The sequence below is a fragment of the Colletotrichum gloeosporioides genome (assembly GCF_011800055.1).
Source record: "Colletotrichum gloeosporioides strain Lc1 chromosome Unknown consensus_54, whole genome shotgun sequence".
Taxonomy (NCBI): domain Eukaryota; kingdom Fungi; phylum Ascomycota; class Sordariomycetes; order Glomerellales; family Glomerellaceae; genus Colletotrichum; species Colletotrichum gloeosporioides.
In genome coordinates, this window is record NW_025544699.1 from 1378068 (window position 1) to 1405890 (window position 27823).

Consider the following 27823-nt stretch of genomic DNA (forward strand, 5'->3'; position numbering starts at 1 on the left):
ATCGATTGCTGGAAACCTGGGTCGGAGAAACAATACGAATGTGGAAAACGAAGTTTGGTTTAAGCATATTGCTCTTCTCCTGGCGGCCCCTCATATCTGATACCTTCGCTTTGTCGTGGGCCTCGCTGCAATCAATCTGAAGGGAGCAAGATGGCCACTTGATGGCGTTGCGTGACCATTTGGTCGACTCTTGCACTCCTCTGTCGCATTTTGACCCCCTGCGCGGCCCCTAGAGGCTTGTCTAGACCTGTGGGCAGAGTCAGCCCCGGTCATTCAGCGGTCGATTTGTTGGTTCCGCCTGTTGCGTGTACAGTCTTGGTTCCAATTCACTGTACAGAATGTCAATGTATCTGGCCCGGACTGGGATCCGCATGCGTCGCTCGGTGGTTGGCGAAGGGGGTGGGAGCTAGGCCCACGCGATGGCTCGAGGTCGGAGACGGAGATGGTGTGTTCATATGGTGCTCGCCGTCATCTTTGTCGACATTGGATGACGACGGGGGTTATCTAGTTGGCTCAAGACCAATGTGCTCTTCGTCGCACACTGAGTGAAAGTGTGGGGACCGGGCGTCGGTGTGGATGCAGCCGGACACTGGACCTCGCAGGTGAGCTGCAGGCGGGTGCACAGACCATGTCTTCCTTCCACCTTCCCGTCGTTTTCTTTTTTTCCTTCCACCTGCAGCAGCTCGTCCCCGCCCCGTCAACCTGAATGGAACCGTCCTTCCTTTCCGGCAGAATAGTTCTTCCGCAGAGATAACCTAAGCGCGGGCGGCTCCACCCTAGCGGCCGTGCTGCGACGGGTCGCGATATAAAAAAGACTTTTTCGATCGCGACCTTGACGGAGGCTTCCTTTTTTCTTCTTTTTTTCTTCGTGCGGCTGGCACGATTCGTTACAGTTTCCCCTGTTGCTGGAATCCCATAATCAATGGATTTCAAATGCGTCAATCGTGCCCCAGAACAAATTTAATTGCAGCCGGCCTTTCTTCACTTGTTCCTGTCGGCTTGTAACCGCTGGAATGCGCAAGAGAGGCCGGACATACTCTCACCTTGGATCAGGATATTTCTTCCTCGACCACATGGACACGCGAATAAAGCGGTCCTTGATCCATTGCGAAATCTCGTCCTGAGCTTGGGAACGCGTGCAGTAGCAGGCGCGTCGTCCAGGTTGTCACCCCGTAGCTGCACCTATGATCTTGTAAATGGCTCAGGCAGGCCGTGCTTTGGTCTTGGTTTTGCGGCTTCCCGCGTAGCTACTTGCGAGAAACCTCTATGACTTGGGCTCTATTCATGTCTCATATCGAGGGCATTTCCGCAGAATTTTCATCATCTCCACTAGTCCGATCTTTAACTGAGAGGCTCTCCCTACTCGCCGGCCTCGTCGCCAATCTTCTCCAGCTTGCCCATCTCTCTCTTCTCACCCGACTCGCCGATGAGGCGCACTCTGTCCAAGCGCACCTTCTCGCCGTCGCCGTCGCCCTTGGTGACGTAGATGATCACGCTGTTGATGTTCTGGAACTTGACGAACCGAAGACCAATGTTGGCAGTGCCGTCGGCGTTCCAGTCCTTCTCGGTGAGAGTAATGGCTTGCGTAGGAGGGGTATCGTCGGCCTCGCTGAAGTCGAGGTTGTGGGGCTTGTTCGTGTAGAGGTGTATGGTGCCGGGACGCATCGGAGCCTCGTCGTCGTCGTCGTCGGTAGGAGGAAGAGAGGTGAGCTGCGATGTTAGTCAGTAATGCTAAATTGCTTGTATCTCAACGATGAACGTACCTGAAGGGTGTGCAGCTTCAGCATGGACTGGAACGGCATGAACAGCAGAAGCTGATCGTCAGCGCCACTCTCAACCCAGTCCTTGGCTCCTTCCTTCTTGGCCAGCGCGCTGGGCTTAGAGGTATCGAACAAGACACGGACGGGACCAAAGTCCTCGTCGGCATTCAGAAGCTCGCAGCCCTTGGGCTCAATCTGATCGGTGATATCGGTGTAGCCGCGCGGGAGCGCAGCACCTCTCCAGCTGCCGCCGCTCGAGCTGCCAGAACCCTCGCCAGAACCAGACGCAGATCCGCCCTCGACCTCCTTCACCAACTTCTTGACAACCTCCTGGAGCTTGCGGGGGTCGGCGCCCTGGACCTTCTCGATGGCCTTGCCTTCGCGGAAGACCATGAAGGTCGGGAGGGAGGTGACATTGTAGGTGCTGGCGATATCCTTCTGGGCCTCGACGTCGATCTTGACGAAGGTCACGACGTCTTTGCGTGACAGGGAAGACGAGAGCTGTTCGTAGAGGGGAGCAATGGCCTTGCAGGGACCGCACCAGTCGGCGTAGACTGCGAAGAGCCCAATTTGTCAGCAACCTCAGTAGCAAGAGCCAGCACAATAGCAACCCAGGTAACGGCGAGATTGCCTCAATCTAGACCATCCAGAGTCCAATGAAGCAGCCTGCCAGCCACCCACTTCAAGGCGGGAAGAGTGCTTCGGCTCCATTAGGTGTTGGGGGTGGGGAAACTCACAGTCGGCAACGACTATACGGGAGCTCGACAGGAGCTTCTGGAACTCCGCCGGCGACTTGATGTGAACCGTAGTCATCTTCGCAGCCCGAAGTGGTGGTGGTTCAATGTCGGTGGAATGTGACGATGTTGTTGATGATGGAACCCAGAAGAAAGCTGCCCCGCGACACACTCGAGGCAGACCTCACTGACGGAAGGTAGCTTACCTACCCCGCACCATGCCTTTCTTAGACTAGCGCGGATCACTTCGTGCACGGATCACCAAACCCATCCAGTCTTGTCTTTTGAGTACCACTCAGCCACTCTTGCAAACTGCAGAACTGGGGAGACTGTTTTACACCTTTGTAGCCTTTGTGTGAGCCAAACTATCTACAACGTTCCATCTGTTCTCTTCTTTACCTGATGAATCTCAAATACCATTGACTGAGGGTTTGTTCTAGATGTCTGGTGGTGCTCTGTACGAGAGCGGATCGGAAGCTGGAGTTTGATAGTACGATTGGAGTCGAACTGCCCTGAAGCCCCGGCAGGTGTAGGGCAAGATCCATCCTTTGCTTGGTTTGCCGACACGCTCATGGAGCTTTCCCGTGGTACTTTATTCTTGTGGACGTGCCGTCGCCGTCCCTCTTCGCGCTCGTGAGCAGCGGGCGTCCGGTGGATGGGTGCGATGTAGACGATGTGGAGGTCGTCCGGCGTCCTGTCGACAGTGCAGAGACCTTCTTGGCCAAGCCAGAAGACGAACTCATTCAAGGATTTCCATTGTGTTGGCTGTATGCTTGGATGTTGTGGGTTTTGGGTAAACGTCTTGTAGACCTCGTTTGCAGACACTCTTCGTGCTTGGTGTTTCGTTCGTAGAAGCTCGAGGAATGCGTTTTGGAACTCCCAGGACTCTTCCATGTTCCGCTCCAAATCATCTGTGTGACCCGCATGCTTTTCCATGTCGTCTACGCTCAGTAGAGATATATCGCAGGCAGCGCAAACCGCAACGAAAGCACTTGACCACTGCGTCTCCATTCCTGGGTTTGAGGATGGGTTGGTATGTGCGGGAGGAGGTCCCTTTTTGTGTTGATTATCTTGATCGTTCTTGTGAGACTTTTTGGTAGTAGGCAGCCACAGTTGTTGAAAAGTTGAGAGTTCCTATCGAGATAAAAAGTTGAACATGACCTGGGACCATATCTATCCAGGTTACTGTCCAGCGTCCCAAGCCGAGAGAGTGGTTGAACCTGAAGGTAAGTCACTCAGCCATCGTGGCTTGAATTCAAGGCTTGATAGAAAATCTGTGGCAATAACCTTTGGACTTGCAAGATAAGCATCACGAAGTCTGGTGAAGGAACGATGAGGAAGCATTAACGACTTGGAGAATAGAGAGGACGGGAAGACATGGCGTATCTTAAAGAAAATGCATACCACGATATATAATCACTGGCACGTTGATCATTGCTAACGCTAGCTGTATTTTTGTACTTGAAGAAAGCCCGTGTGAGAATTCTTCACACACCGGGCGACGCTTGGCTTCCTAAACCTAAGTATGCGGTTTGGCCGGACTCTCTGATTTGAACGCTCTCAATACCTCTTTGCCCTCGAGCTCCGGCAAATGCTCCTTCGTGATTCCCAACCGGTCGAGAGTTTCCTTCTGGCTGTACAGACTCTCAAGAATCCTCTTTGTACCTCTCCATGTATCATCACCAGGTTGGTTCTGGTACATTTCTCGCCTGAAGTCTTTCCCCCAAATGTCTTCATCGTCACGAAACGCGAACATGCGAGGTGTCCAGTGTTCAGGTTCGATGTCGTCAAACCAGGGGCGGAACCAAATGATGACCTTTTGACATTTTGGTGCATGCCTCAAAATCCATTTCATCGTTTTGATACAATCTTCTGGGCTGGTAAAATTCAATGACTCCACCGCAAGATTTATGCAGTTGAACAATGAGCATGCGATGTCGGGACCGACTAGGGGAGCGATTGAATCATGGATGAAGGCAATGTCTCTCTTGTAGTTGAACCAGAATCCTTGTGATCTCGAGGCCCGCGAGCCGAATTCGAAGTCGCCATGCTTCTCAGCGACTTGTCTCGACTCTCTGCAAGCGTACAGAATCGCTGGAGTTTCATGCTCATCGTAGAGGTGTATTCCACCATCGTCACGCCAGGGTCGGAAGAAACGCGTACCAGGGAGAGCCAATTCCCAAATCATGTGTCGAAGCTCAGGGGGCAATCTTGAGAATCTGTGGAAAGTTGGACCTGGGTCAACTTTAGGTCTTGTGGACGTTTCAAGGACACCACTACCGCTGGGCGGCGCATTGATTCCGAGAATACGGTCGATTAGGCGAGCTTGAACCTCCATTGAATCGACGAGTTCCTTCTGGATGCCTGTTGTTGCACAGCAATTAGCTAAGCGCTGATGCGGATTGCTTGGTGTGGCCGTTACCCTTGAGCTCCTTATCTGAGAGAGACTTGGGTGGCATACGTTGAAGGCTTAGATCATGGCCAATACGTGCCACATGTTCGATGATCTTGAGCTGATATGTCACCCCCGCAGCTGCGGCCCCCCAAGAAGCGTGTCGTGGTGTAGCCATCTTGTGAAGAATAATCTTATCGCTTGGTGATACTTGTTGTTGTGTAGTGGATTGTGACTAGCAGGTGAAAGAAGAAGGGCGAGGGAACGAAGAGAGGCAGAGGTCTGCGAGGCATGGGGGAAAAGAACCCGTTGGAGGGAGAAGGAGGGGGTGGCTTCTGAGAAACATGGAAGGAGCATGTACCGAAAATTGTGTAAAAGGGCAACAACTTCCATGGATCTGGAAAGTGCCAATGCCCAGTGGCGAGTAACCTCGAGGTTTCGTTTCGACCAAGACCCCGGGGCTGAAATTCAGAACAGAAAGTGACGGCGGGGCCTTTGCGATGCTGTAGTCCTTTCCGTTTGACACATCACTGACCACTGACTTGAAAAGACTCGATAACCGAAGAAATTTATAGGGATATGTGTATTGGTGTGAAAAGAGGACTTCAGCTAATATACTCGCCGGCCAGTCCCGAAGCCGATAGTCCCAGGTAGTTGACCCGTGATAAAAACGAATCCCTCCCCAAAGGACCTTTTCGCGCCGCATCTGACATGCTCTCTGTTCGCATCCCAAGGCCAGCCTCTTCGATAAAATATCGACATTGCCACAGCTGCTTACGGTCTAGCATAAGCTTCACTCTGCGTTGCTTCGACGTGATTCTTCCTGGTCAAAGATTCTCCGCATCCCTCCACAAATCCAGTTCCCTGTTTTCCGTCATCATTTTCGTTTGTTGATCAGAAGCTCCATGCCTTCAAAGACGAGATGTGAGTTCAGGCGGCGGGATTGGATCTTCTCCAGCCTTTTCTTCAGTCTCACCCAAGCGACTCGTCGCAATTGACCTTCCCCATCGTCCCAGTAGTCGTTTTCGTCGTCTTTGTTGTCATTGTCCTTGACGTCGTAATCGTCATCGACGTTGTCATGAATGACATAGTCGCGGTCGAGCAATTTGAAGAGCTGCGCATGGTCAATGGCCTCGATGGGAACCTGAAGCTGGGGAAGGGTCGTGACGATGAGTTTTCGGCAGTCGGGTAACCCTCTTGCCCAACATATCATGTAAAAGCAGGAATCCTCGGATTCGAACCCGTACCAATCAGCTGCAATTAACTGAGCACGAGCAGACATGATCGCTTCCTCGACGTCATCGGACATCTCATCACGTCGAACGAATACAATGTCTCTGCTGGGATTGAACCAGAACCCATGAGTACGAGTATGTTTGTATCCGAACGCGAATCTTCCCTTCTCTTCTGTGACGAGCCACGCTTCTTTGCAAGCAGCTCGTACGGCAGGAGGCTTGTAGGCTTGCCGGAGGGCTATTTGGTCTTGATCGTTCTCGTACGGCACGAACACGCGGGCATCTGGTAGTGCCATCTCCCAAACTAACTTGCGAATTTCGGGCGGCAGTCGGCTGAAGCGCGGGAAGGTTGTGGCTGCCAGTATCGTTAGTTTTGAGAGGGAAGTCAACCGGATACACTTACCAGGCGTTGCTCGGCCGAAGTCGCACTTGCTGGCCGCGCGAACTTCAGTCAAGCGCTGGATGATGCTTGCCTGGGACTCGATGGTCTTGCTGATTGTTTTCTGAATCTCCAAAAGATCGGTCATCTGGGACGCGGAAAGTGCCCCCTGCGTGGCGAGAGCATGCGTCATTGTCGTGATGACATCGCACTGCTTAGCAACAGTGCTGGAAGCCGCTTCGATCAGGTTCTTCATCGAATCCATATTGGTAGTCTGGGTATCTAGGTAGGCTGTGGTGGGTTTGGTTGTGCGAGGTGAGAAATCTCGAGTTGGTTGTAGAAGAGGGGAGGGGGGGGAAAGGTGGAGGAGAGAGAGAGAAAGATGAAAGATCCTTTGAATGAAGAAGGAGCGGCAATTTTCAGGCAGTAGTGTCTCTCGTTCTAGGGACGATAGTTGAAGGAGTAAAACGAATAGAGGCAACAACAGCCACGGACAATATTAACGGACGACGACGATGGACGACGACGCTGAAACGACGACGAAGACGATAATACTAGCTTTATAGAGCACATTTAAACCCAAAGGAAAAGTAGACAGTCTCTTATCTATTCATCTCTGTAGCCATTCTCACTCTTGATGTCTTTCCCCCTTGTGGTCCTTCGCCTACAAATGGCCACCAGCCCATCTACTTCCTCCAATCTCTGTCAAAATTCTCGACATGGCCGTTTTAATCTTCCTGGTGGCCGTCCATCGTTCTCTTTAATAGCGGATTCGACGGAAAATGAGCTCCGCCCCCTCGATTGTGAGAGATCGCTGCTTGTCAGATCCAGCGTTTTCCTTAAGACGATCTTCCAAATATTCCCGTAACACCCTCCACGCGACAACATAATGCCTAGAAAAGGAGTCCAAATGCCAAGTCTCCCTCGAATTGCCAAAGCCGACGATGTACTTGTCGTCTATCAGACGAAGCTCCGGAATGAAACCCTCTTCACCATCGAAACGATCATCGAAGTCCGCGATGACGAGGCGGCGAATGTTGGGCAATAAATCCCAGAATGAAGCAAGAACTCGGTTAAACCTTTCTTCTAGACACACGTCTTGCGAACAGATGGCGAGATTTCGCACACGCTCGAAGAACTGCCCATTTTCGAATTTTCGGTTCCACCATTTCCAATCCAAGATGATGTCCGTATCCGGGTCGAACCAAAATCCCGGAAAGTTTTCTCCAAACTCTTCGTGTAGCACTCCAAGAGAATACACCCAGTTTTTCTGAGTGATCTCCCATGCTTCATGGCAGACGCCTCGGATGGCCGGGGGTTTGGGTAGGTTGACAAGTCGCGCGGTGTCGGAAAGCGATCGGAAAGCACTGCCGGTCAGCTCGATTGTACGAGACTTAGGCAGGGCGACAATCCAAATCTTGATACGTAAGGTAGTTCAAGAGGGAGCTCGCAGAAGTAGTGGAAGATCGCGACTGATTGTGTCTGTTCCGGATCGGATGCGTCGACATTGCTCGTATCGGACGCCATTTTTGGTGATTGTTTGTCGATCCTCGAAGAAATTTTGGGAGAGCGTATGGGATGTAATTAAGCGAGTGTCGTGCGTTGAATGTGCGTTGTTCTCGAGAAACTCTTCGGGGATGTGGAGATTAAGCTATTATGTCTCGCAACCGCCCTCTGCATGCTTCTTGACGTGAACAATTCCAGGTAGTTCTTTCCTTGCAAAAGTCTGGAGCGCCTTACTATCTCACGTTTTAGTCTCGTTGACATAAAATTCGAAGCGCGTCGCAGCTAGCTACCTTCCTTCTTCACTCCAAGCTTGTTCAAGAGGCCCCTGCCTTTCTGGTCAAACCAACCACCTACAACTACGACGACACGACTGTCGCTATAGCAACAACCTGTCGTCAGCCTCCTCATCGGCGACATGTCGAAGATCTTTGGAACGGCACGCTGGCTTCTTGGCCTTCCGCCTGCCAAAGCCGTCGAACCTCCCAAGCCTGGTAAGCCAAACATCCTTGTGCTTGGACATCACTCTGACCAATTCAAAGCAACCGCCTTCCCTCGATTTCGAGAGCTCCCGACCGAGATCCGCTGGGCCATCTGGTTGTATGCTCTCCCCGCACCGCGAATCTATGAGCCAGCGGCTCCAACTGATTGGCTTTTAACCCCTATGAAACCAATCACTTTCCTTCGAACCTTTGCTCCGCCTGTCTTGCGGGAAGTATGCCAGGAGGCATATGAAGTCTGCATGTCCGAAGGCGAGTTCAGATTTGGCTGCTTCTTTAGTCACATGCGAGGCATCTGGTACAATGAAGTCAGAGATGCCATCTATTTCGCGTGCGAGATGCAGCTCGATCGAACGCACATATTCGAAGTGGACACCATCTATCTTTCTGCCGACTGTGCTCTCCGGTCCCCAGATTGCCGAAACTTCCTCATGTCCAAAAACTTCGACTTTTGCGACAAGCTGGTAATCGCCCTTTACCCACCAGGTTCCTGGGATATGGATGTGCAAACCCTCAAGGGGACGGAACCAATCTTTAGAAAGATCATGGACTATGAAATTATCGGCGAGCATGCATGGGATACGACTGATTGCTCCCTGGAACAGAGACGAAAGTGGAATTCCGCTGTGGACGGGGATGCGCACAATATCATTTATTGGCAGAGAGCCAAAGAAGTAATCTTGGGACTCTTCAAAATGCGACAGGAGGCGGCGCGTCTGGCGGGCAGGGAACATTACGAAGAAGATCTGGAGCTGGAGGCCGTGGAGGTCTTTCGCAAGCCGTTACCCAAAGCTCTGCCGGCTTAATCAGGCGGTGAACAGAATGAGAGAGCGCTGGTGAGACGGGCCGATGTTGCTGAAGCGAAGGGAGTAAGAGTATGACGCTGGGAGATCGTACACTGGGACAGGAAGTTGAAGAAACAATACATCTGGAGATGGGGACAAAATCAGAAGGAGAGATCATGGCAAGGAGTACTGAAGAGAGAACAGGTCGGGAACGACGATACGATGACACGACACGAATTTCGCTTCGATGAGTTTCTCTAGCAAAGAAGCAGCTAGCAATTAGAAAGTTTATCAAAGAAAGATAATGCTACGTTCAGACACCACAAGTCAAGACCCCATTTGCCAAGTCATCGTATAAAGAGGAAACAAAATCGTGTGTGTGTGTCTTGCCATAAGTCATCTCGGGGACCTGTCGGAAAAAGCAACCCTTCCGAATCCAACACCTTGCGAGTCCTGATGTTTGCCTGAATATGATACAATCCCAAAAGTCGTGAGTTTAAAGAAAAGCCGGACTACCTGCCCTCAATGATACTAGTCAAACAGAGTGTGCTTGGCTCTCAGCATCTCCATACCGACGAACTTGGGCACCTTGCCCTGGCTGAGACCCTTGGTCTGGACCACGTGCTCCATCCACAGCTGCTCGACGATGCGCTTGACGTCCCTCCAGACGGCGACGTTTCCTATCTCCGTCGACATCTCGGTGGGGTAGTCGTGGTGGCCGATGGTGTCGTCGGCCTGAAGAGGGTAGAGCTTCGCGGGCAGGCGGGGAGGAGGAAGGCAGGAGCGATAATCCCAGTCAACGGCCTGGAGCATAATGACCTCGCGGCAGGATGTGAAGTGGGTGAGAATGGTGTCCATCTTGGCGGTGCAGTTGTCCTTGGTCATGAGCTTGGTGTGGGGCAGCGCGACGCGGACGATGCGGGACATGTCGATGTTTGTCCAGCTGGAGGGCTCGGCGCGCAGGTAGAGGATGTCTTCGGAGTGGTTGAACCAGACGCCCTTGTACTCACCACCGAAAAGGCCGAACTCAAAGGCGCCAGCCTCCTTGAAGGCGGCGTTGGCCTCCTTGCAAGCGAGGCGGAGCTTGGGCGTCTTGTGGGTGGTGACGCACATCTCAGGCAGACCCGAGTTCATACGGACGGTGGCGGGGTTGGCCTGGTTGGGATCGTGGGCGCGCATCATGCGGTGGAAGTGGCCATCGGGGCCAGTCATCTCAAAGATCCTTCCGCCGGGGAGGGCGAACTTCCAAATCTTCATGCGGAGCTCGAGAGGGAGCTTCTTGAAGAAATGGAACTCAAGCTTGACCGCCGAGTGGCGGGAGGCTCTTTGGGCCTCGAAGTCGATGCCAGTGTAGGACAGAAACCTACCGACGGTCTCCCTCTTCTTGTCCTGGTCTGCTACGCCATGTTAGCATGTATCTACAGTGGCAAGGCAAGGAAAAATCATGCGCTTCTTGTCCCGGCGGTTCTTACTCTCGAGCTTCTTGACCCTCTCCGTGAGGTCGCGATTCTCTTGAATGGCAGTGTCGAGACGGGCACGGAGAGAGTCGGGGTTGGCGAGGCGGGGCTGCACCGGGCCGTTGGCCATCTCGGAAGCAACGGCGGCGCGGACATAGCCTTGCACGGCGGCCATCAAGTTCTGGGTGGCGGCAGCCAGCGGGTCGACTGGAGCGGCCATGATGCTGGGTCGGGTTCGGTACCTGTATGAGATGAGAAACTGGGTCTGGCACGGGTTCTGGCGGCATGGCGAAGATAGCTTACCTGAGTCGTGGTACCGAGAGGGTCTGAGCGAACGGAGCGATCGGGACGAGCAACGCTTTCACTGCGGAGTGAGTGCGATGAAAGGGACAGACATGAGACTGAGTAATTGTTTGCTGCGATGATGTCAAGAGAGGCAGCAAATGGATGTGGAGTGAATGAGGCGAGGGGTCGCTTGGGTGTGGAGGCGGCGGCGGCGCGTCGTCGTGGGCGGCCGAGGGAGCGAAAAAAGAGCGATCGTGGCAGAAGGCAGTTGAATTGGAGGCAGGAAGTGTGTCAGATCCGCTCAGATTTCGGGGGAGGCGACGACCGACGAGCGTCTCCTGCCTTCCTGCCTTGAAGGTCGGCGAGCGGAGGAGGAGGCAGCACCGCTTGAGGACGAGGTGAAGTTGAAAAAAGATGGGGGCCTCAGGCTGGAAAGTGCCGTTGATTGATTGTGTGCGCGTTTGCTTTCCTCCAACCTGAGTGACTGATTGACTGCAGCGACTGACAGATACCCTTACCTCAGTTTGGTTGGTGCCGGTACCACGTTTGTGTGGTGTGTCCCGGCGTGTGAGGTGTGTGTGTCCAGTTGTGTGTAAAGTGCAGACCGACCTGACTGGGCTGGCTGGCAAGCTGGAAGGGAACCTGGAGGGAAGCACACCGGTCGTGCAGCGTGCCTCCACGGGGCACCTTGGCAAGCTCCCCCCGCCATGTGGTGGACAGGGATCCCAGCGACGGCGGGAGCGATGCTAGCGCCCGGGGAAGGGGATGCTCGTCGTGCACGGGCCTTCAGTTCGGGTGATGTTGCTGCATTTGGGTCCTCTCCAGTGCCCCAGGGCATTGCCGACGAGTTTAAATTCAGTGAGGCGAGTGAGTGGCTGGTCTACTGCGTATTGTTGATTCATGTTTCGTGTTGTTGTCTGTTTTTATTATTGTCATTTGCATGTATGCCTCAATTGTTGGGTCACCAAAACGGGTTCTTATTGATCAAGCCGCGAAGCTTTAAGTTGCCTGCACCCAGACGGATATCGCACCCAAGTATGTAAGGTAGCTAAAGTACCTTCTACCAACAATTGGACACCATCTCACAGCTAAATGATGGCCATGTACAGGATTGAAAATCCTGGCCCCCTTAAAATGGCGTCTTATCTTTTCGTTTGAGATAAGAGCGCTGTACCGGTGAATGAGCGCGTCCGGCTCTTCACCGACCGGAGCCCAGCCAGTGACAAACGGCCAGCGATGTACCTACCCTTCCAGACCCATGTCGACGTGTGCTTGGAAGGAGCCCTGGGAGGGCTGCCAAAACACACCGGCAAACGGAGGAGCTGCTCCCCGCTAATAATGCCTGCAGCAAAGCGGCACAGGAGTCGCCAGGCAATAAGAACACGGGGACAAGACCGCTGCGACGTTTGTTGGCCCGTTGAGTATGGAGGTATCCATGGCTGGCTGCCCTGCCCTTACATAATCTCACTCATTCGCTATTCACATGCATTGGCGGCGGGCTGTCTGCCCTGGGCTGTCAACGCAAGATCTACGATGGAAACATAAACCTTATTTAATTACTCGACGAGGGTCAGCCAATGGCGCCGCGGAATACAGGTCGTGTAAGACTGGCTTACGAGGTAAGACAGACCAGACCTTCCCTCCGTCTCTGGACCATGTCGTCGGATTTTGGTTTTCGGGTCTCGTCAGCAATGTGACGTGTCGCTTGTTCAGAAACTGACAAACATGCAGGGACAGATCTGACATCCATGTCGATGATAGAAGTCAGAGCACATTTTGTCATCTGCAGCCCTGGAGAAGATTGGGGGGGGGGGGGGGGGGGGGGGGGTNAGTAAGGTAAGGGAGGGAGGGAGGGGGGGGGGGGGGGGGGGGGGGGGGGGGGGGGGGGGGGGGGGGGGGGGGGAGGTTCAGTTACACAAGCCCATAATCGGAGTCGGGTTCTATTCGCTTAATAATTCTAATTTTTCCCTATATTCACAAATGCGTCTAGCCTGTATCGAATGCGCGCTGATGTTTGCCACATACGACGAAAGGAAGGTATCAAAAGCAAACAATTCTGTGGACCCCCTCTTTTTCTACCAAGGGTTGGGCGCGACAACGGTGTAGTTTCTCCAGCCACCGTTGAGTCGCGCATGCTCGATGGCCTCTTCGTGCTGGTCCAGCGTGAACACGGCCAGCTCGGTACCGCTCTCCTTGCCGATGCGCAGCTGGCCGCCCTCAATCATCCTGATCAGCTGCTCGAGCGTACTGCGCTCGCACATCCACTTGCCCTGCAGCTTGAGGTTCATGATGCCGAAGGAGGCGTAGGGAATAGTCAGGGTCTCGCTGGCACCGCCGCTAAGAATGATCCTGCCCTCGCGCTTCAGCACGCGCAGAGCAGCGCCCAGGTACGGCGGGTTCTTGAGCTCGCCGGGGGTCCAGTCGTTGTAGATCTCGGCGCCGGTGCCGTTAGGGGTCGCGCTGCGGATGGCTGCGGCGTCGGCCTCCTCGTCGCCGGTCATGACGATGGTCTTGAGACGGGGATGGTCGTCGAGCTTCTTGCGCATGGCGGCGAGCTTGTTCTCGCTGCGGCCCAGCGCGATGACGTTGGCGCCGGCGGTGAGAGCGATCTCGACGGCCACACCGCCGAAGGAACCTCCTGAGGGGCCGATGATGACGGTCTCGGCCACCTTTACATCGGCGGCCTCGAGGAGAGCACCCGCGGCGACGGAGTAGTGCGCGATAGAATGCAGCTCCCCGTAGTCGTAGCCAAGTTCACCGCATAGACGCTTCTCATCGAGAACGTAGACGTTCTCGAGGGGCACCTTTTGGTACTGCTGCAGCGAACCATCACGCCACTCCTGGGTGAGCTTCTTGTCCTCGCCGTGGCCGCCAATGTGGCCGATCATGATCATCCTTCCGGGGTCGTCACGGCCACGGGTGGTGGCATCGATGTAGACGAGGTCACCTTCCTTGACCTTGACGGCGTCGGCGCCGACTTTGTGGACACGGCCGATGGCGTTGGGGTTGGGCACGTAAGGGGGAGGGAGAGAGACATGCTGGAGCTTGCCGGAGTGGAAGAGGTGGGTGTAGGGAACGATGGGAGCAGCAAGGATCTTGACAACTACTGTGCCGGTGGGAGCATCTGGGATAGGGAGGTCGATGATCTGGGCGGGCTCCTCGTAGGATGCGATCCAGAGGGCTCTGTTGCCGTTTGAGGAGCTCATTTTGCTGGGTATAGGTAGAGATATTCGTGAGGTTTGAAGTAAAAGTTGATTGGAATGTCAAATTCATCGTAAAAACCGTCTTCGTTCCTTGTGGGTGACTGCTTATTATTATCATGAACACGGGGGACACGGAGAGGTGTCAACGTTTCTCGGGCCGGATCATGAGTCCGAGTTTAAACGGGGGACAGTGGAGATGGCAACCTCACCACCGCAAATCGGTTGGTCTCCAAGGCCCGTGTAAAGGGGCATACCGGGGCGCCGTCTGTTTGGGAAGATGATGGCGGACTCCGGTTCTCCGTGCAACTCCCGAGGTTTGTCTCGTTGTGCGGTGATACTTTCCCGAGCATCAAAGGCCTTGACATTGTCTGTCTTGGCTGGTTTTCTCAAGGTCCAATCCAGTCGGAAAGATTAACGGGTTTTCATCAACGTAGCACGTTGTGCCTCTCAGGTTTGGTAGGTATGATGCCCTGTAAGTGCAAGCGCCAAGCGCTCACCAAGTGTGCCCCTCCGATGGAACCTCTGCCGTCCGCCCCGCAAGGGCGCCGGTCAACTCTGATGACGGCTGTCCAATCCACGAGGATCGGCTCGGGAGTGGGTCCGATCGATGGTCTGAACGGGAAATAGCGAGAGCGAGGTATGGATGGACATGACTAGCGAAGACCGGGGTCGTTTTGACCTTATATCGCCTATGCCCCAGAAATTGTGATGTTTCTTCGAGCGGCCGGTCTTTTGCTCTTTGTCCTTGTTCCCGCTTATGTAAGTATACAGACGACAACGACGATGGATGACCTGCGACCACTGACCTGAATGATTTTCCCCTTTTTCTTCGCCTGGTTTTCTGGTTTCCTTTCCGTTAGGAGAAAAGATATCCTCGATCTTGAATAACGGATTGACAAACTCGGAGAATTTTGATGCAACGTTGGCCCAACCCTGCCGCTGTTCGCCCACCGGCTTGCGACGTTCTGCCTTTTTTGTCTTGAAAAATGACCCTTGCAGCGGCACGGGAGCTTGGCCGCGCAGAAGTCAATTTCAAGCGACCTTGCAGTGCAAAGCGAGGCTGGGGACGTAAATGCATTTCTTTTGACGATACTGCCGGTTTGCTGTGGTAGGCAGTGGTCTCTTCGCCATAGCTGGGCTGACAAAGAACATACGCCATCGCAATGTCTGTTTGTGTCGGACAAAACCAGCCAGCGTTGAGCTTTGGGTTCTTTACCACAATGAAGGAAATAGGGAGTGACCAAGTGGAGCACTCTTTCCTCTGCTGATGCTTTCTACAGCTAGAAAGTTTTCAACCACTCACATTGAGGAACTTACCGAGTCGCTGAAGGGATCACTTTTCTTAAAGAAGCCCAAGCCAGATTCATGAGGTTTGCTTAAGGGCTCATATTTCGTTCAAGGCTTCAGGGGGGGAAATACCAAAATGACTGAGTGAAGGGCCCTTCCCCAGATCGAGTTGCAATAATATGATCTCTCATCAGAGAGAATCTCTGCTTCCTCGGAGTACTAGGTAGACTTAGAATACACGTAGACTCCTTCCCCTAGTCACCGGGCAAGGCACTGGGAAAGGCGAAGGTGAGGCTGAAAGAACAGAAGGGGAAGGATCACTTACCACAGCACACCAACTACCTGCCGACCTGGAATTCTCACCTGCCTCAGAATTTTCACACAGAATTAATCTTCATACAAGCAGTTTTCTTTTGAGATTTGTTAGTTTGCTGCACTGCACCCGAGTCTTCTTAGACACAACCAACCCACTCACTCACTCACGCATATCTCATCTTTTCCACAGACCCATTCGGCATTGGGTTTGTTGCGTGCCATCGTCTTTCAAGTTCCTTTGGGTTTGTATAAGTCCCAGCTGCTTACCGATCGCGTACCCTCACAATCTTTCGAAGATGCACTCCTGGGCTCATGTCGCCTGCCCAAAGGGCATGAAGCCTAGCCCTCTGAGGCAGGATATCACCATTGAAGCAGAGAATTTTCCGCCCTTGTCCGCGGAAAGCCTCACCCCTGCTGCATCTCTGGCAGCACTTCATTCTGCTGTCCTCGACCAGGAGAAGCTCAGTCGGGAAGGCCAAGGCAGCTCGGCGAACTTGGAGCCTAGCTCTAAAATTCAATCAGCTTCTGGTACAAACCCGGAGATTCTCTCACCTGACATTGCCAGTGTTGTGGATTTTCCTCCTCTCACTCTGACCAAGACTTGTTCTGGATCCTACAAAAACACCGACATCACTACCGCCGTCGAAGATAGCAGAGACGACGACAGCGAGAACGGCGACAGTGAAGATAATAGCAGTGACGATAGCGACAGCGACCACAGCGACCACAGCAACAACAGTGAGATGGCTCAGAAGAAGAAGAACTCGAAGCGCGTGGCCAAGAAGAAGGTCCAGGCCAAGGCCAGAAAGGCGGCCCGCGAAGCCATCGACACTCCCATCGGCAGCGGCGGCCGCCCCGCGGCGTCCGTCGAATTGTTCGCCGAAAAGAAGAAGTTGACCCGGAAGGAGAAAGTCAAGCTGGACAAGGGCAAGGGCGTCGCCGTTTCATTCGAGGACTCTGAGTCGGAGGACGAGGACTCTGCTGTGGCTATCGAGGAGGAAGACGATGGAGCCGCTGCTGCTGCTGCCGCCGCCGAGGCCGAGAAGAGGGAAGTCGAGAAGGAGAAGGCTCTTGCCAAGGCGGTGCTGGCTGCGCGCGAGAGAGACCGCCGCCGCGAGTGAGTGACTCAACAAAGTGAAAACTAATCGCCTGCTGACTTTCGTCTTCGCAGGCTCTTTGGTGCCAAGCACGGATGGGATGTCACCCTTGCCTTCAAGAAGGGTAGTATGAACGCCCTGGCTCACCGCGATATTCTGGTCACGGACTCGACCTGGTTTGCCGAGCACCTTCCCCCTGCTGACGCGGTAAGGCATGCGCTTGACTTCACAATAACTGCATCCTAATCGTGTTCTTGAACAGAATGGCAATACGTTCCTGAAGATGGACGAGTATGACGTCAAGCAGGTTGGCCCTATCATCGTCTTTCTCTACAACGGATGTAAGAAAACGCCTGCGAGCTCCAGTATGATGCGGATTTCTGACAATTTCTCCAGTTCTGGTAGGCATGAAGGTCGACCGAGGCCAGAAGAAGTGGGATGCGCGCTTCGTTCTTTTCAACGCCATGAACTACCGCACTTGCGTCAAGCTCGACATCGCCAGCGGCTGCAAGTACTTCCTCGACAACGTCAAGGAGGCCGTCGAGTACTACGGCCCCCTTCTCTCCGGCCGCTTCTACCACTACCAGTTTACGCAGCCGGGCCTGATGGAGAGCTTCGAGATGCCCATTCGCATGGCGATGATTTGCATCTACGAGGAGAAGAAGGCGAAGCCCGAGGAGATTCGCAAGATGAAGCTCTGGCTCGCGAAGCTGGTCGTGATCGTCTTGCCCTTCTGGCGCCGCCAGCCCGCCTTCAAGGACCCGATCACCCGGTTCTGGAGCGACCTCAACTTCCCCTGGCGCGAGGACATGAAGCTCTGGTACTCTCAGGGTCTTCTCGACGAGTACGCCCAGATCTTCGACCGCGACGGCAACTGGCTCGAGGAGGAGGAGTTCTACACCGACGTTCATCTGCCCCAGATCCGGCAGCAGCAGCAGCAACAGCAACTCGGTATTCCTGGTCCCTCGACTGCTGCTCCGTCTTACTACATCGCATCCATCGATGAGATGGCGAAGAAGATGAGAGACGCTCATATCCCGAACTTTTGAAGACAAGGCACGTTGTTGGCCAGTCGCTTCTCAGCCTGGATTTCTTGCTGTTTGCACCTCACTGTTGGTGACGAGCTTCGACATTCGGATACTTCGCACGAATACTTCGCACTTGCCATCGCTTTCAGCAACCCCTTCCGTGTGTCACTAACCCCTTCCGCATGCATTCTCATTGTGGATATTGGCTTCGACTTTGCAATGGCTAAGAAATCACTGGCTCGATTTCTCTAACAGATGGACTAGTCTGAGAACAGAACTTACGGCGGCTTTCTAACTTGCTTTACCTTGTTTACCTACGACCGGCGGATGCGTACCTGCAGCAGTGCGACGATTTTGATCCCAGCAATAGGGATGGACGCTCAGATGATGGTAGATACTTGGCCGGCCAGCCTTACGAACATTGTAAATTCTGGTACCGAATGGCTGGCTAAGATCCTTCGAGGTGGTTCGTTGTTCCTTTGCACTAGACGGATGGGCTTGGGTTGCTCAGCCGACAAAGTCCCTTATTGGCCCTTTTCGTACCGATACGTGGACATGGACAGACGAGGACTCTTGGGACGCTCATCGTCTGTTTTTTCTTTAGTCTTCTTTCTTTTTCTGGAACGGAACGAGATACCACTTGGGTTGGAGTTCAGGAATGGTAGATATCCGTGGGTTGACTTGGGAGTTCAGGAGGACGGACAACCACTTGTTTTGTGTAGACATTCGGCCGGGACGGCAACGAAAAGAGATCCGAACATACGCTACCCGCCTTTTCGTCAAAGACTAGCAGCTATCGTGAGCCTCCGTGAACCATGTCGAAGCCGACTAAAGCGGGATGTCGTCCATCTCAAATGCAGGTACATCCCAGTAGCATGAGCCCCAGGAACCACTGTCTTAGGACGTCAGTGGCTGGGCTCGGCGCAGAAACACCCAACGGCTGCTGGGAACTCCCCGCGACAAGCGCTGGAGATGGCGGGGAGGGAGGTTGCCTACGGCGGCGCTAGCGGTTCTGCGTGCCTGGAGCGACAGCGCACGGGTAGCGCACATGCCCACTGGGCCTCGTGTTAGCGGCGGCCCTGCCACCTGATTGCGACCACGCGGGTGGCTGGCCAAGAAACAAGCGTCGGCTGGGTGACATTTGACGCGATACCGCTATTGCAGGCATTTTCTTACTTAAGTGTTGCAGACACGTTCTGAGACGACCCTTTTTGGGAGGTTTGAGACGTTTGGTCATTGAAACTATTGATACCACTTACCACTTGAAGAAAAGACGACGAATATCTGGCGAGTCTAAGGGCTTCGGTAGCCACTTACACACCATCGCCGAGACTTTACACTGTGTTTCACACACGAAATAGAGCGATCGAGACACAGTACGACACAGTACGAATCGGCCAGCAATATGTATGAATCGCAGAGGGAACCTCGTCGTCGAGGCCATTCCCTGTTCCCACCGCGAACTTCAGCACAAAGTCTCAGAAGCCAGTACAGGGGGGTGAACCTGGCCCAGATGATGGAGGACTTTCGGAAGCAAGATGACATCTACATCCCCGTGCCGCCGACGCCACCGCCGCATGCCACCACCCCAGCCCGCCGGCGATCGACCCGGTCACTACTACAGCCCATGGTCCGCTTCGCCTCGCCTATGGACGCCATCACACCGAGACGTCGGTCAAAGACGCCCATGGCAGCACCCATTTCACGGCAGCAGACTCCTGCATTCCCATCCGCAGTGCCAGAAGAGGAAGAAGAGATGCCTCCGGGCCCGTCCAAGGAGCCATCGCCCATCTCTGTCTACACGGACGCTACGGGAGACGAACACTCTGTCGATCTGGACGGTTTCCCGATGCCGCCTGAGTTCACGGATATGGAGTATCTGACTCCTATCCAGGAGACGGAGGACTGGGTTGATGTGGAGGAGACGACGGGGAAGGTTTACGCCTTTGACCCCGCTCGTCCGTCTGGCGATCACTCAAAAGACGACGACGGGTCTGATCTGGAGACGCCGTTTTCTGACGATTCTACGCTGAGGGGAGAAGAGCCGCCGCTCAGCGAGGCTTTTTATGTGTACCAGTCAAAATACACCGGCGAAGGTGTCCTTGGGGGCTTGCACTCAGCGGCTTTGGAGGTTGTCCATGATGCGAGGAGGAGGAGGCAGGCTCTCTTCAGGTGGCTGTAAGTTCTCCGACAAACGTTGTTCATTCATCCCTAACACTCACCAGGCATGTACAACAAGACATGATGAACTTTGATGAATTCACGGTGAGTCTCTGCTACGCAGTTTTCAGAAGGCTCTGGGGCTGACCATTCCCAGAATGAAATCTCGCGATCACTCTCGGAGAACGAGCAAAACGACATCCGGAAGCTTCTCTCCGATGTGAGGAAGAACTACTCCAAGACAGTCAGAACCAGCCGGCAAACCACGGTAAAGCACATGGAGCCGAGCTATCTCCAACTTCCTCTACAAAAAGGGGAACATGAGAAGGGGTCCACTCCCGGTAAGCGAGCAGTGACATGGCTCTGTGTGCCCTACTTCTCTCTCGAGGACTACTCTGGAATTCTGGCCACTGGGAACCCAGGGGCTTACCCGCCCCAGACTCTGTTGCAAGCATCGTTCTCTCGAAATTCTCAGAAGCGCGATATGCAACAAGCTACGCGGCAAATCGGGAACGGCGACAAGAGTTCCTGCTTTCACATTCGCCAGCTTTGGTGCATCGTTCTCGACAACTCCCTTCTCATCACCTGCGGTTCGATGTCCGAGGCGGCCCTGCGAGGCGACAGTGTCAGCGTGATATCAGAGCCGGCGAAAGATCTTTCTCACAGCGCAGAGTCTGGGCGGATCCTCGTTCAACACGGGGAATCGGTCTTGTGGTCTTTTCCACTCGAGGAGTGTCAGACCTGGTTCGCGTTCATCGCCCACTTCGCCGACTTTTGGCCCAAGGCAGTACGCTTCCACTTCAACGGCCGTCAGCTGAGCGAAGCACGTTGGTGGAAGGTTTTGCAGTTTGCCAGCACATCACGGAGAAATGTCGTTGTTACGATGGAAACCTGGTCGGTATATCAGCTCCGTAGCTTGCCGGAAGTAGCTAACGGGAAACAGTGCGCCACCTCAACTTCCGCCGAGCGGCATCCTCCGACCCATCGGACAATCAGTGGGCAACATTCGGTCCCAGCCCGGCGCCAGCCTTCAGCCGGCTCCCCTTTCACCCGGAAAACGGTTGAGCTATCCGCCGGGACATGGAAAAGCAAACGAGAGGTTTCACGTCTTCAGCTGGGCCGACGCACATACCTCAAGCCCGGTCGAAGGCCCCAACTTTATTGTCCTACAAAAGCAGCTTTCCGAAGTAGAGGATTTCCTGACAGCCGAGACAAATGGGCCGGATCGGCGAGCTTACTTGGATTCCGAGGCGTCTGGTCGAGACCAGGTCTACGCCTACCTTGAGCAGCAGGGGGCCGCCATCCAGGAGTTGAAAAATAAACCTTGGAAGAAGCAGGACTACGAAGACCGCGTTGACATCTTCAACGCAGCCGACACTCTCTTCAGATTTTTTCTGCCTCCGCTGTTTGACGGGCCGACAACTGAGCGGTTTTGGGGGGCTGTGATGAACCTCGTCTGGGTGAGTTTCCGTCCAAACTTTCCAGCAAACTCAACATGTCGCTAAACGACCTTTAGGTGCCCGTATCCGACTCGGCAGATAGTGAACCTCATCCTCACGGGCTCGACAAGAGACGACGCGACGCCATCTTCGCCAACGCCCCAACGATAAGAAAAGCTTTGCGACAAATCGCCCTACCTGTCATGGCTTTCAAGAGCATCCTGTCTCACGCTGAACCTACCGACCGCCTGGAGATCGATGTGCCTATTGACCTGATCCGTGCTTGGCTTCATCTGGTCATGGGTCTGATCTACGCCAGTCATGGGACACACATGTGGGAGGACCATCTGGACGTGGCCGACTCTTTGGTGAAGAGCGGCATGAAGCACATCATGGAACGCCTGTCAAATCTTAAGCTCTTGGAACGCTCTTCCGTCCTCCCGCTAGAGGTCGTATCCCTGATCGGATACGGACTCCTCTCCAACACGTCTGAAAAGTATGCTGGTATCAGCGACACATACTCTGAGTATCTCAGAGCTTTGGTAAGTCTAATTTGGGTTGAACACCGCCGTTTCACGTGCTAACACTTTTCTAACCTGGCAGGAGAACGAAGTTGCGAACGGGGCGTCAGACATGACTTATCAACAGCGAATCAACTTTTTGCGTCAGGAAGTCACCGTGATCAACCGCACGATAGCTGCGCAAAACAGCATTTTCAACTCTATTCTGGCATTTCGGGACGAAGGTTCATCCACAACACCAAAGCACCGCCGTCTGAACGCGGTCCAGTACAGTGAGGCGAACAGACGGGAGGGTGCGTCCTTGCGGAATCACCTGCGCATGGCGAGGAACAGATACGCCGAGGATGGCGAGGCGGACGTTCTTCTGGCATCCATCGCTGAGGTGTCGGACTTTTACAAGCTTCCGTCCACGGATGCTGCTGGCTTCAGGGATCTCCTCGCCGCAGAGTGCACGCAACTGTTGGAGCGTCGGGCAAGAGACTTTGATGAATATGCTGAGCAGGCTGATGTCCTGGAGCAGACGGTAAGCCCAACAAACTTGACTTTCGGCATGAGATGACTTTGCTGACGAGTGGCTAGAATCTGAACAACGCAGCGGTGACGAAGGACCGGCAAGAGCAGGCCATTTACGCTTTCACCATTGTCACAATCATCTTTCTTCCCCTGAGCGCGGTGTCGAGCATCTTCGGGATGAACACGAGCGACATCCGTGACATGGAGGCCGGTCAGTGGCTCTACTGGGCCTCTGCGATACCAGTCACCATCCTGGTCATCGTGCTCGGTCTGTGGTGGATGGGAGAGCTAGGGCATCTGTTCAACTGGATGGCAAATAAGTTTCGCCGCGAGGACAATTTCGGATCCGGATTCTCTGCGCACGCTGGCATCTCAGAGAAGTCAAATCACCATGACGCGATGGAGGTGCGTGAGCTTCCCGCTGCGAGGGCGGCTGTGTACGCTCGACCGCCGTCAGCCAAACAGAACTTCATGAGGCGGACGGTGAAGCTGGTTCGGTCAGATGGTGCGTCACGGCGGCAGCAGCGCGAGAGGATGAGGGCGGTTTGAGGGCCCTGGTCGCACGATGGGCTACTGCCTTGGATCGTATCAAGGAAGTTCGGGGGCACCCGAGCCGGATAGATCCCGGGGTCAAGGGTCCTAATGGATGGATCTAGGCTTGATCTGGGAAGAGGAAGAAAAAGAAAGCGGCTATGCAGAGGTTGGGCTGCAAAGAGGCGGCCGGATCTCGAATCAGTCAAGCATGCAGCCAGAGACGATCGATAGATGGGATCGTACAGTTCGCGGCCTTGGCATCGAGGACGGCGCCCAACGAGAATGAGGCCAGCTCCTAAGAGTCGGGGCCCAAGAGGCCGCGCAGCGGCTCGGGGAAGAATTGATCTCTCTCTTCTCGGCCTGCGGCCCAACGATGTCTTCTGGCCCCGGACCCAAAAAAGATGGCGGCGGCGCGGCGGAGATGGTTTGGACAGAAGATGGAGCTGCCAGCGCACCCAATCCAACAAGCTCAGCCCTGCAACCCCGCGATCAGGGGTACCCCGAGTTGGCTGCGCAAGTGGACGAAAGGCGCGGCGCAGAGCAATCGCATCTCGTGGGAAAAGGCGGTGCGCAGCGGGCTAGCTGCGAGCAATCCCGCGCGGCGGCACATCAACAACCCTGATTTTCTCCCATCCCGCGCCGTCGACAATCGGCGGTGACGGGCAGCACGCAGGACAGGACGCAGGACTCGCACACACACATAGCGCAGTGCATCGAGAGAGAGGACCCGAGGTGCGCGGAGCGAATGAAGACGGTCGAGACCGCCGGGGGATGTCAGCCGGAGAACCCAAAAAAGAGAGAGGTGGCAGCCCGGGCCAAGCACCCCTCTCTCCAGCAGGAGAGCGCACGAGGACCCTCCCGGAATCTTGATTTTGGCGTGACGTGCCTACTGGCGTCATAAGGCCCTAATTGCCCAATCGCGCGCCCCTGTCCCTCACGCGAAGGGAAAGAAGATGGTGGAAGGACGGTCTGGAAGGAGGGAAGGGTCTTGTTCATGTGGGAAGATGGAGGGGGGATGGTCCTGGTTTTTGTTGGACAGGTTTGCGGTTCTGCATGGCACCTCCTAATTGTAATTTGTTGGCCAGTGTCATTGTTTGTTCATTTGCTTGCTCTCTAGAGATATCCCACTTTGCGCGCGAATAGAGTATTGCGGAAAAGATACTAAGCATGTTCAGCTCCGTCCAAAGCGGCTGTGTGCTCCATTCGGTCTCCTCTCTCGTGCGTCTCGTCTCGGTCGGGCTTCCCGCTGCTGCTGCTGCTGCTGCTGAGCCTCCAGGGGGCGGGGGACACGGCCATGGCGATGCACCACTTCCCGTCTTCTCTCTCTCGACACGGCAGCTGCACGTCGACCCAGCCTGGCCTGGGTCTCCCTTCCAGACTGGGCTTTCTCTCGGGCTGACACACCATCATCTCCTTGGTGTTTGTGGCTACTGTACTATGTACTGCAAACGAGGAAGCGCAAGGTACTTGTACTATCCGGCTATGCGAGGTGGGTGGTGTGGGTGACACCCCCCGCCGCCCAACCCAACCAGTGACAGCCGTCAGCGACGGTGACATTTCCCGTCCGGCCTTGCCTGGACAAGTTCGCTTTTCCAAGCCTTTTTTCTGTGTCTTTCCCTGGCAGCAGCTGGCTCTCTTGCGCCCAGCGGTACGTAGTTATATAATGGGATAGCGCATCTCCCGCCCACCATTCATCCCCCCTCTCTGCCCCCGACCTTATTTAGTGCAGCTCCATCGCCACGCACTCCAAACCCAGCCTTCCCGCCTCTCTTTTCTGATTCAGAAGCTGATCTTCACTTCTGTCCCGCCAAACAAACTCGATCGTCTCTTTTTTATTCCTTCACATCATCCCATATCCGGGGGTGTTGCAGCAGAATCCGCCTGCGACCTGCGCCTGCCCGCAACCCAAAACAGACGGTCCCCCGTTGTGAAAACCACACCGTCGGTATCGGGCAACGTCGCACTTTAGTGTAGGCCACACCGGCGCACTCAGACTTTTCCTCCTCAAGAGTTCCCTCTCTGCACAGCCGTTCCAAAATGGGTACGTGTAACTCCCTGACGTCACCTCAGAAGCAAAAAAGCTAACCACCAAAGCAGCATCCTCACGAGAATACTACGAATACCACCACCACCACCGCCACCACTCCCACCACGGCGCAAAGAAGCGTCTCTATCTCGAACCCCCCACCAACGGCGCCGTCACCGTCCGCACAAAGAAGACGACCTTCATTCCCGCCCGCGAGCCGACCCCGCCGCCGGTCATCGTCAGGCCCTGCACGCCCCCTCCTCCTCCCGTCGTCGAGCCTCTCCCTCCTCCGCCTCCGCCCGTCATTGCGCTCCCTCCTCCTCCTCCACCACCGCCCCCCATCGTCCTGCCGCCTGAGCCCGCGCCCATCGAGGTCATCGCCGTCGACGTGGAGCCGAGCGTCAAGAGCAGCAAGAGCAGCAAGTCCTCGCGCAGCAGCCGCAGCCGCAGCTGCAGCCACTCGCGCCACGGCAGCCGCGACCGCGAGAGGGACGTCAGGGAGGTATACGTCGAGCGCGAGAAGCTCGTCCCCGTGCGCGTGCCGTACCCCGTCCCCGTCCCCGTCGAGCCACGCTACGAGACATTCAGGTACGTCGAGGGGAGGCGGTACTCGCCGCCGCGCATGCTGCCGCCGCCGCCCCCGCCGCCTGAGGAGGAGAGGATGAGAGTCACCATCTCGGACCGCAGGAGGGAGCGGGAGTATATTCACAGGCGGTGAAGGAAGCTCTGGCACGTTTGGATGACTTTGTATAAGTCTATTCCGGGATGGGTCTTATTATTTTGGAGATACGATGTTTTATGATTTGGGATTCTCTATGAGTTGGAGTTGTTGGGATATTTGGTCATGATTTATCTGCTTGATGAGGTATTTTGTATGGACGACAGCGAGCGAAGAACGATATGACGGAAACACATACGATACGATAGATATGTTATGATATCCAAGCAACGGCCTTGTCCTTTCACTATGTCTCATTTCCCTGCGCATATCGACTCTTGTGAAGCATCGTGGTGTCTCGGTAGACTTCTATAATCTATTCACCATAACAAAAGTTGGCACAACTCTTCCTGCATATCTTACAGCAATACGTTTGCCAACCATCTCTTCAGTTGAATAATAAGGATTCTTGACGCTCCTCGCAGGGACGTGTACGAGATCTGACAAGTACCTTACCACCAGCACCTGCATTTGGGAATCATGGCATGTTTTCTCACAACTCTGGCGATACCGAGCATCATATAGCATATAACGTTGTCAGTCCCGCGCTTCGAGGCAAAAGTCTATTCTCCGCGAAGACTTGACACCGTCCTGCCCGGCCTCCTTATCCCCTTCCCCCCACGTTCGTCGCCCCGCACACCGCGAAACCAACATCTCAGAATAGGACTTGATTTGAGATAAAGGATCAACCGTCTCTCTCGAGGATCAACGACAGGGAAACTGACTAAGTCGCGATACCTGCCATCACCCTCTCTATTTTAGGCTTTCCCTCTTTTTTTGATGCTTATTTTAAGGGTCTTTTCTGGGCTCCTGAGACGGAGGAGCCCCCTGGACACGGTTACATGCCCCCTCCCCCTCCTCACCCCGCCTCCTCGGTGACAGACATGAAAGCCAGCCCGGCGCGTCTAGACTTCTTGTTCCCTTGCGACGTCGGTGAGGCTATCTTTGTAGCCTTGGCAAGATCGATCTTACCGTGTCGCGTTTCCTGTTGATTGTTTGCTGAAGTTGCCATGCCGTGATCGCGGCCGGGGCAAGCGAAGTGGCTCCCGTTTGTTTTTGTTGCCAAGACGAACTGCCAAAACTGCCAAGCAGGGCCTCGAACGTTTCTGATATCCTTGGATCACTCCCGAGCACCTCGCCTTCAAGAGAGGTTTCTCGGTGATTCCATCGCGACTTCAGATGGGGGCGCTTTCGAGTCTGAGCACTGGCTCTATTGTTCACCCACAGGACAGAGGTACACGAGCGGTCCCACCGTCGGACCCAACCAACCATCGCCGTCGCCAGAATCCCGCCACGATCTCCGCCGCGGTGGGTTCTCCATCGCGTTCTCGGCCTCGCTGTGCATACGATTCGGGCGCTTGGTCTAGGGGTATGATTTTCGCTTCGCATCTTCGCCGGTATGTCCAGGTGATGCGCCTTGTGAAAGGTCCGGGGTTCAATTCCCCGAGTGTCCATTGTTTTGCCTCATATCGGGCTTCCTTTTTGTTTGAAGACGAAGGGAATGTTTCTGAAGCTGTCCTGTATTGGTCTTGGCATGGCTGCGACTTCTCAGCGAACCCGAGGTGATTGGTTCACATCCCGTCGGATGCTGGGCGTTCGAACAAGTGAACGCATCGGCGAGTGTGTGCGTCCGATTGGGTTTCTGGAATACTTAGGCAGTCCATAGCAGACGAGAGTGAATCCACAGAGATGGAGGCAGAGCTCGATCTGGACCCGCCATCGTACATCCGTGGCAGAGTCGGCGCACGCGGACGCCGGCTCGCTCTCAACCCGCAGCGGCGGCTCCGAAGACAAGACGGATGATGGGCCGCGACGCGTGGCCTCCATCACTTGGCCGTGAAGTCACTTGACGCTGGCCGAATCACCCATACGCACCGATTCCTAATGCATGTGGTAATATTTGCCCAAGACGGCAGCTCGGAGCCGTTTGCCAACATGCCGATACTGGAGAG

At 54.6% G+C, this 27823-nt stretch overlaps 7 protein-coding genes and 1 pseudogene across 8 annotated transcripts; 3 read left to right on the top strand and 5 right to left on the bottom strand.

Annotated features, from left to right (window-relative positions):
- Positions 1 to 1359: 1359 nt before the first annotated feature.
- Positions 1360 to 2714, bottom strand: GCG54_00004889 (Thioredoxin-like protein 1; the record flags this gene model as incomplete). The annotated part of the gene is made up of 4 exons (XM_045404928.1): positions 1360 to 1710; positions 1764 to 2314; positions 2498 to 2650; positions 2705 to 2714. 4 exons carry the CDS (start codon positions 2712 to 2714, stop codon positions 1360 to 1362), a joined length of 1065 nt encoding a protein of 354 aa, XP_045262871.1.
- Positions 2715 to 4013: 1299 nt separating this feature from the next.
- On the bottom strand, positions 4014 to 6765 carry GCG54_00004890 (uncharacterized protein; the record flags this gene model as incomplete). Its single annotated transcript, XM_045404929.1, has 3 exons — positions 4014 to 4931; positions 5806 to 6476; positions 6525 to 6765. 3 exons carry the CDS (start codon positions 6763 to 6765, stop codon positions 4014 to 4016), a joined length of 1830 nt encoding a protein of 609 aa, XP_045262872.1.
- A 495-nt stretch (positions 6766 to 7260) lies between these two features.
- GCG54_00004891 lies at positions 7261 to 8027 on the bottom strand (annotated as a pseudogene). Its single transcript has one exon. A coding segment is annotated over exon 1 (767 nt).
- A 394-nt stretch (positions 8028 to 8421) lies between these two features.
- On the top strand, positions 8422 to 9309 carry GCG54_00004892 (uncharacterized protein; the record flags this gene model as incomplete). Its single annotated transcript, XM_045404930.1, has 2 exons — positions 8422 to 8497; positions 8546 to 9309. The coding sequence occupies 2 exons, from the start codon at positions 8422 to 8424 to the stop codon at positions 9307 to 9309; spliced, it is 840 nt and encodes a 279-aa protein (XP_045262873.1).
- Positions 9310 to 9819: 510 nt separating this feature from the next.
- On the bottom strand, positions 9820 to 10965 carry GCG54_00004893 (uncharacterized protein; the record flags this gene model as incomplete). The annotated part of the gene is made up of 2 exons (XM_045404931.1): positions 9820 to 10685; positions 10761 to 10965. 2 exons carry the CDS (start codon positions 10963 to 10965, stop codon positions 9820 to 9822), a joined length of 1071 nt encoding a protein of 356 aa, XP_045262874.1.
- Positions 10966 to 13105: 2140 nt separating this feature from the next.
- On the bottom strand, positions 13106 to 14236 carry GCG54_00004894 (uncharacterized protein; the record flags this gene model as incomplete). Its single annotated transcript, XM_045404932.1, has 1 exon — positions 13106 to 14236. The coding sequence occupies one exon, from the start codon at positions 14234 to 14236 to the stop codon at positions 13106 to 13108; it is 1131 nt and encodes a 376-aa protein (XP_045262875.1).
- Positions 14237 to 16131: 1895 nt separating this feature from the next.
- Positions 16132 to 17981, top strand: GCG54_00004895 (uncharacterized protein; the record flags this gene model as incomplete). The annotated part of the gene is made up of 4 exons (XM_045404933.1): positions 16132 to 16952; positions 17007 to 17139; positions 17195 to 17273; positions 17329 to 17981. 4 exons carry the CDS (start codon positions 16132 to 16134, stop codon positions 17979 to 17981), a joined length of 1686 nt encoding a protein of 561 aa, XP_045262876.1.
- A 1384-nt stretch (positions 17982 to 19365) lies between these two features.
- Positions 19366 to 25871, top strand: GCG54_00004896 (uncharacterized protein; the record flags this gene model as incomplete). The annotated part of the gene is made up of 9 exons (XM_045404934.1): positions 19366 to 20138; positions 20186 to 20225; positions 20278 to 20947; positions 20968 to 21018; positions 21117 to 21580; positions 21637 to 22101; positions 22163 to 22603; positions 22660 to 23098; positions 25225 to 25871. 9 exons carry the CDS (start codon positions 19366 to 19368, stop codon positions 25869 to 25871), a joined length of 3990 nt encoding a protein of 1329 aa, XP_045262877.1.
- Positions 25872 to 27823: the final 1952 nt, after the last annotated feature.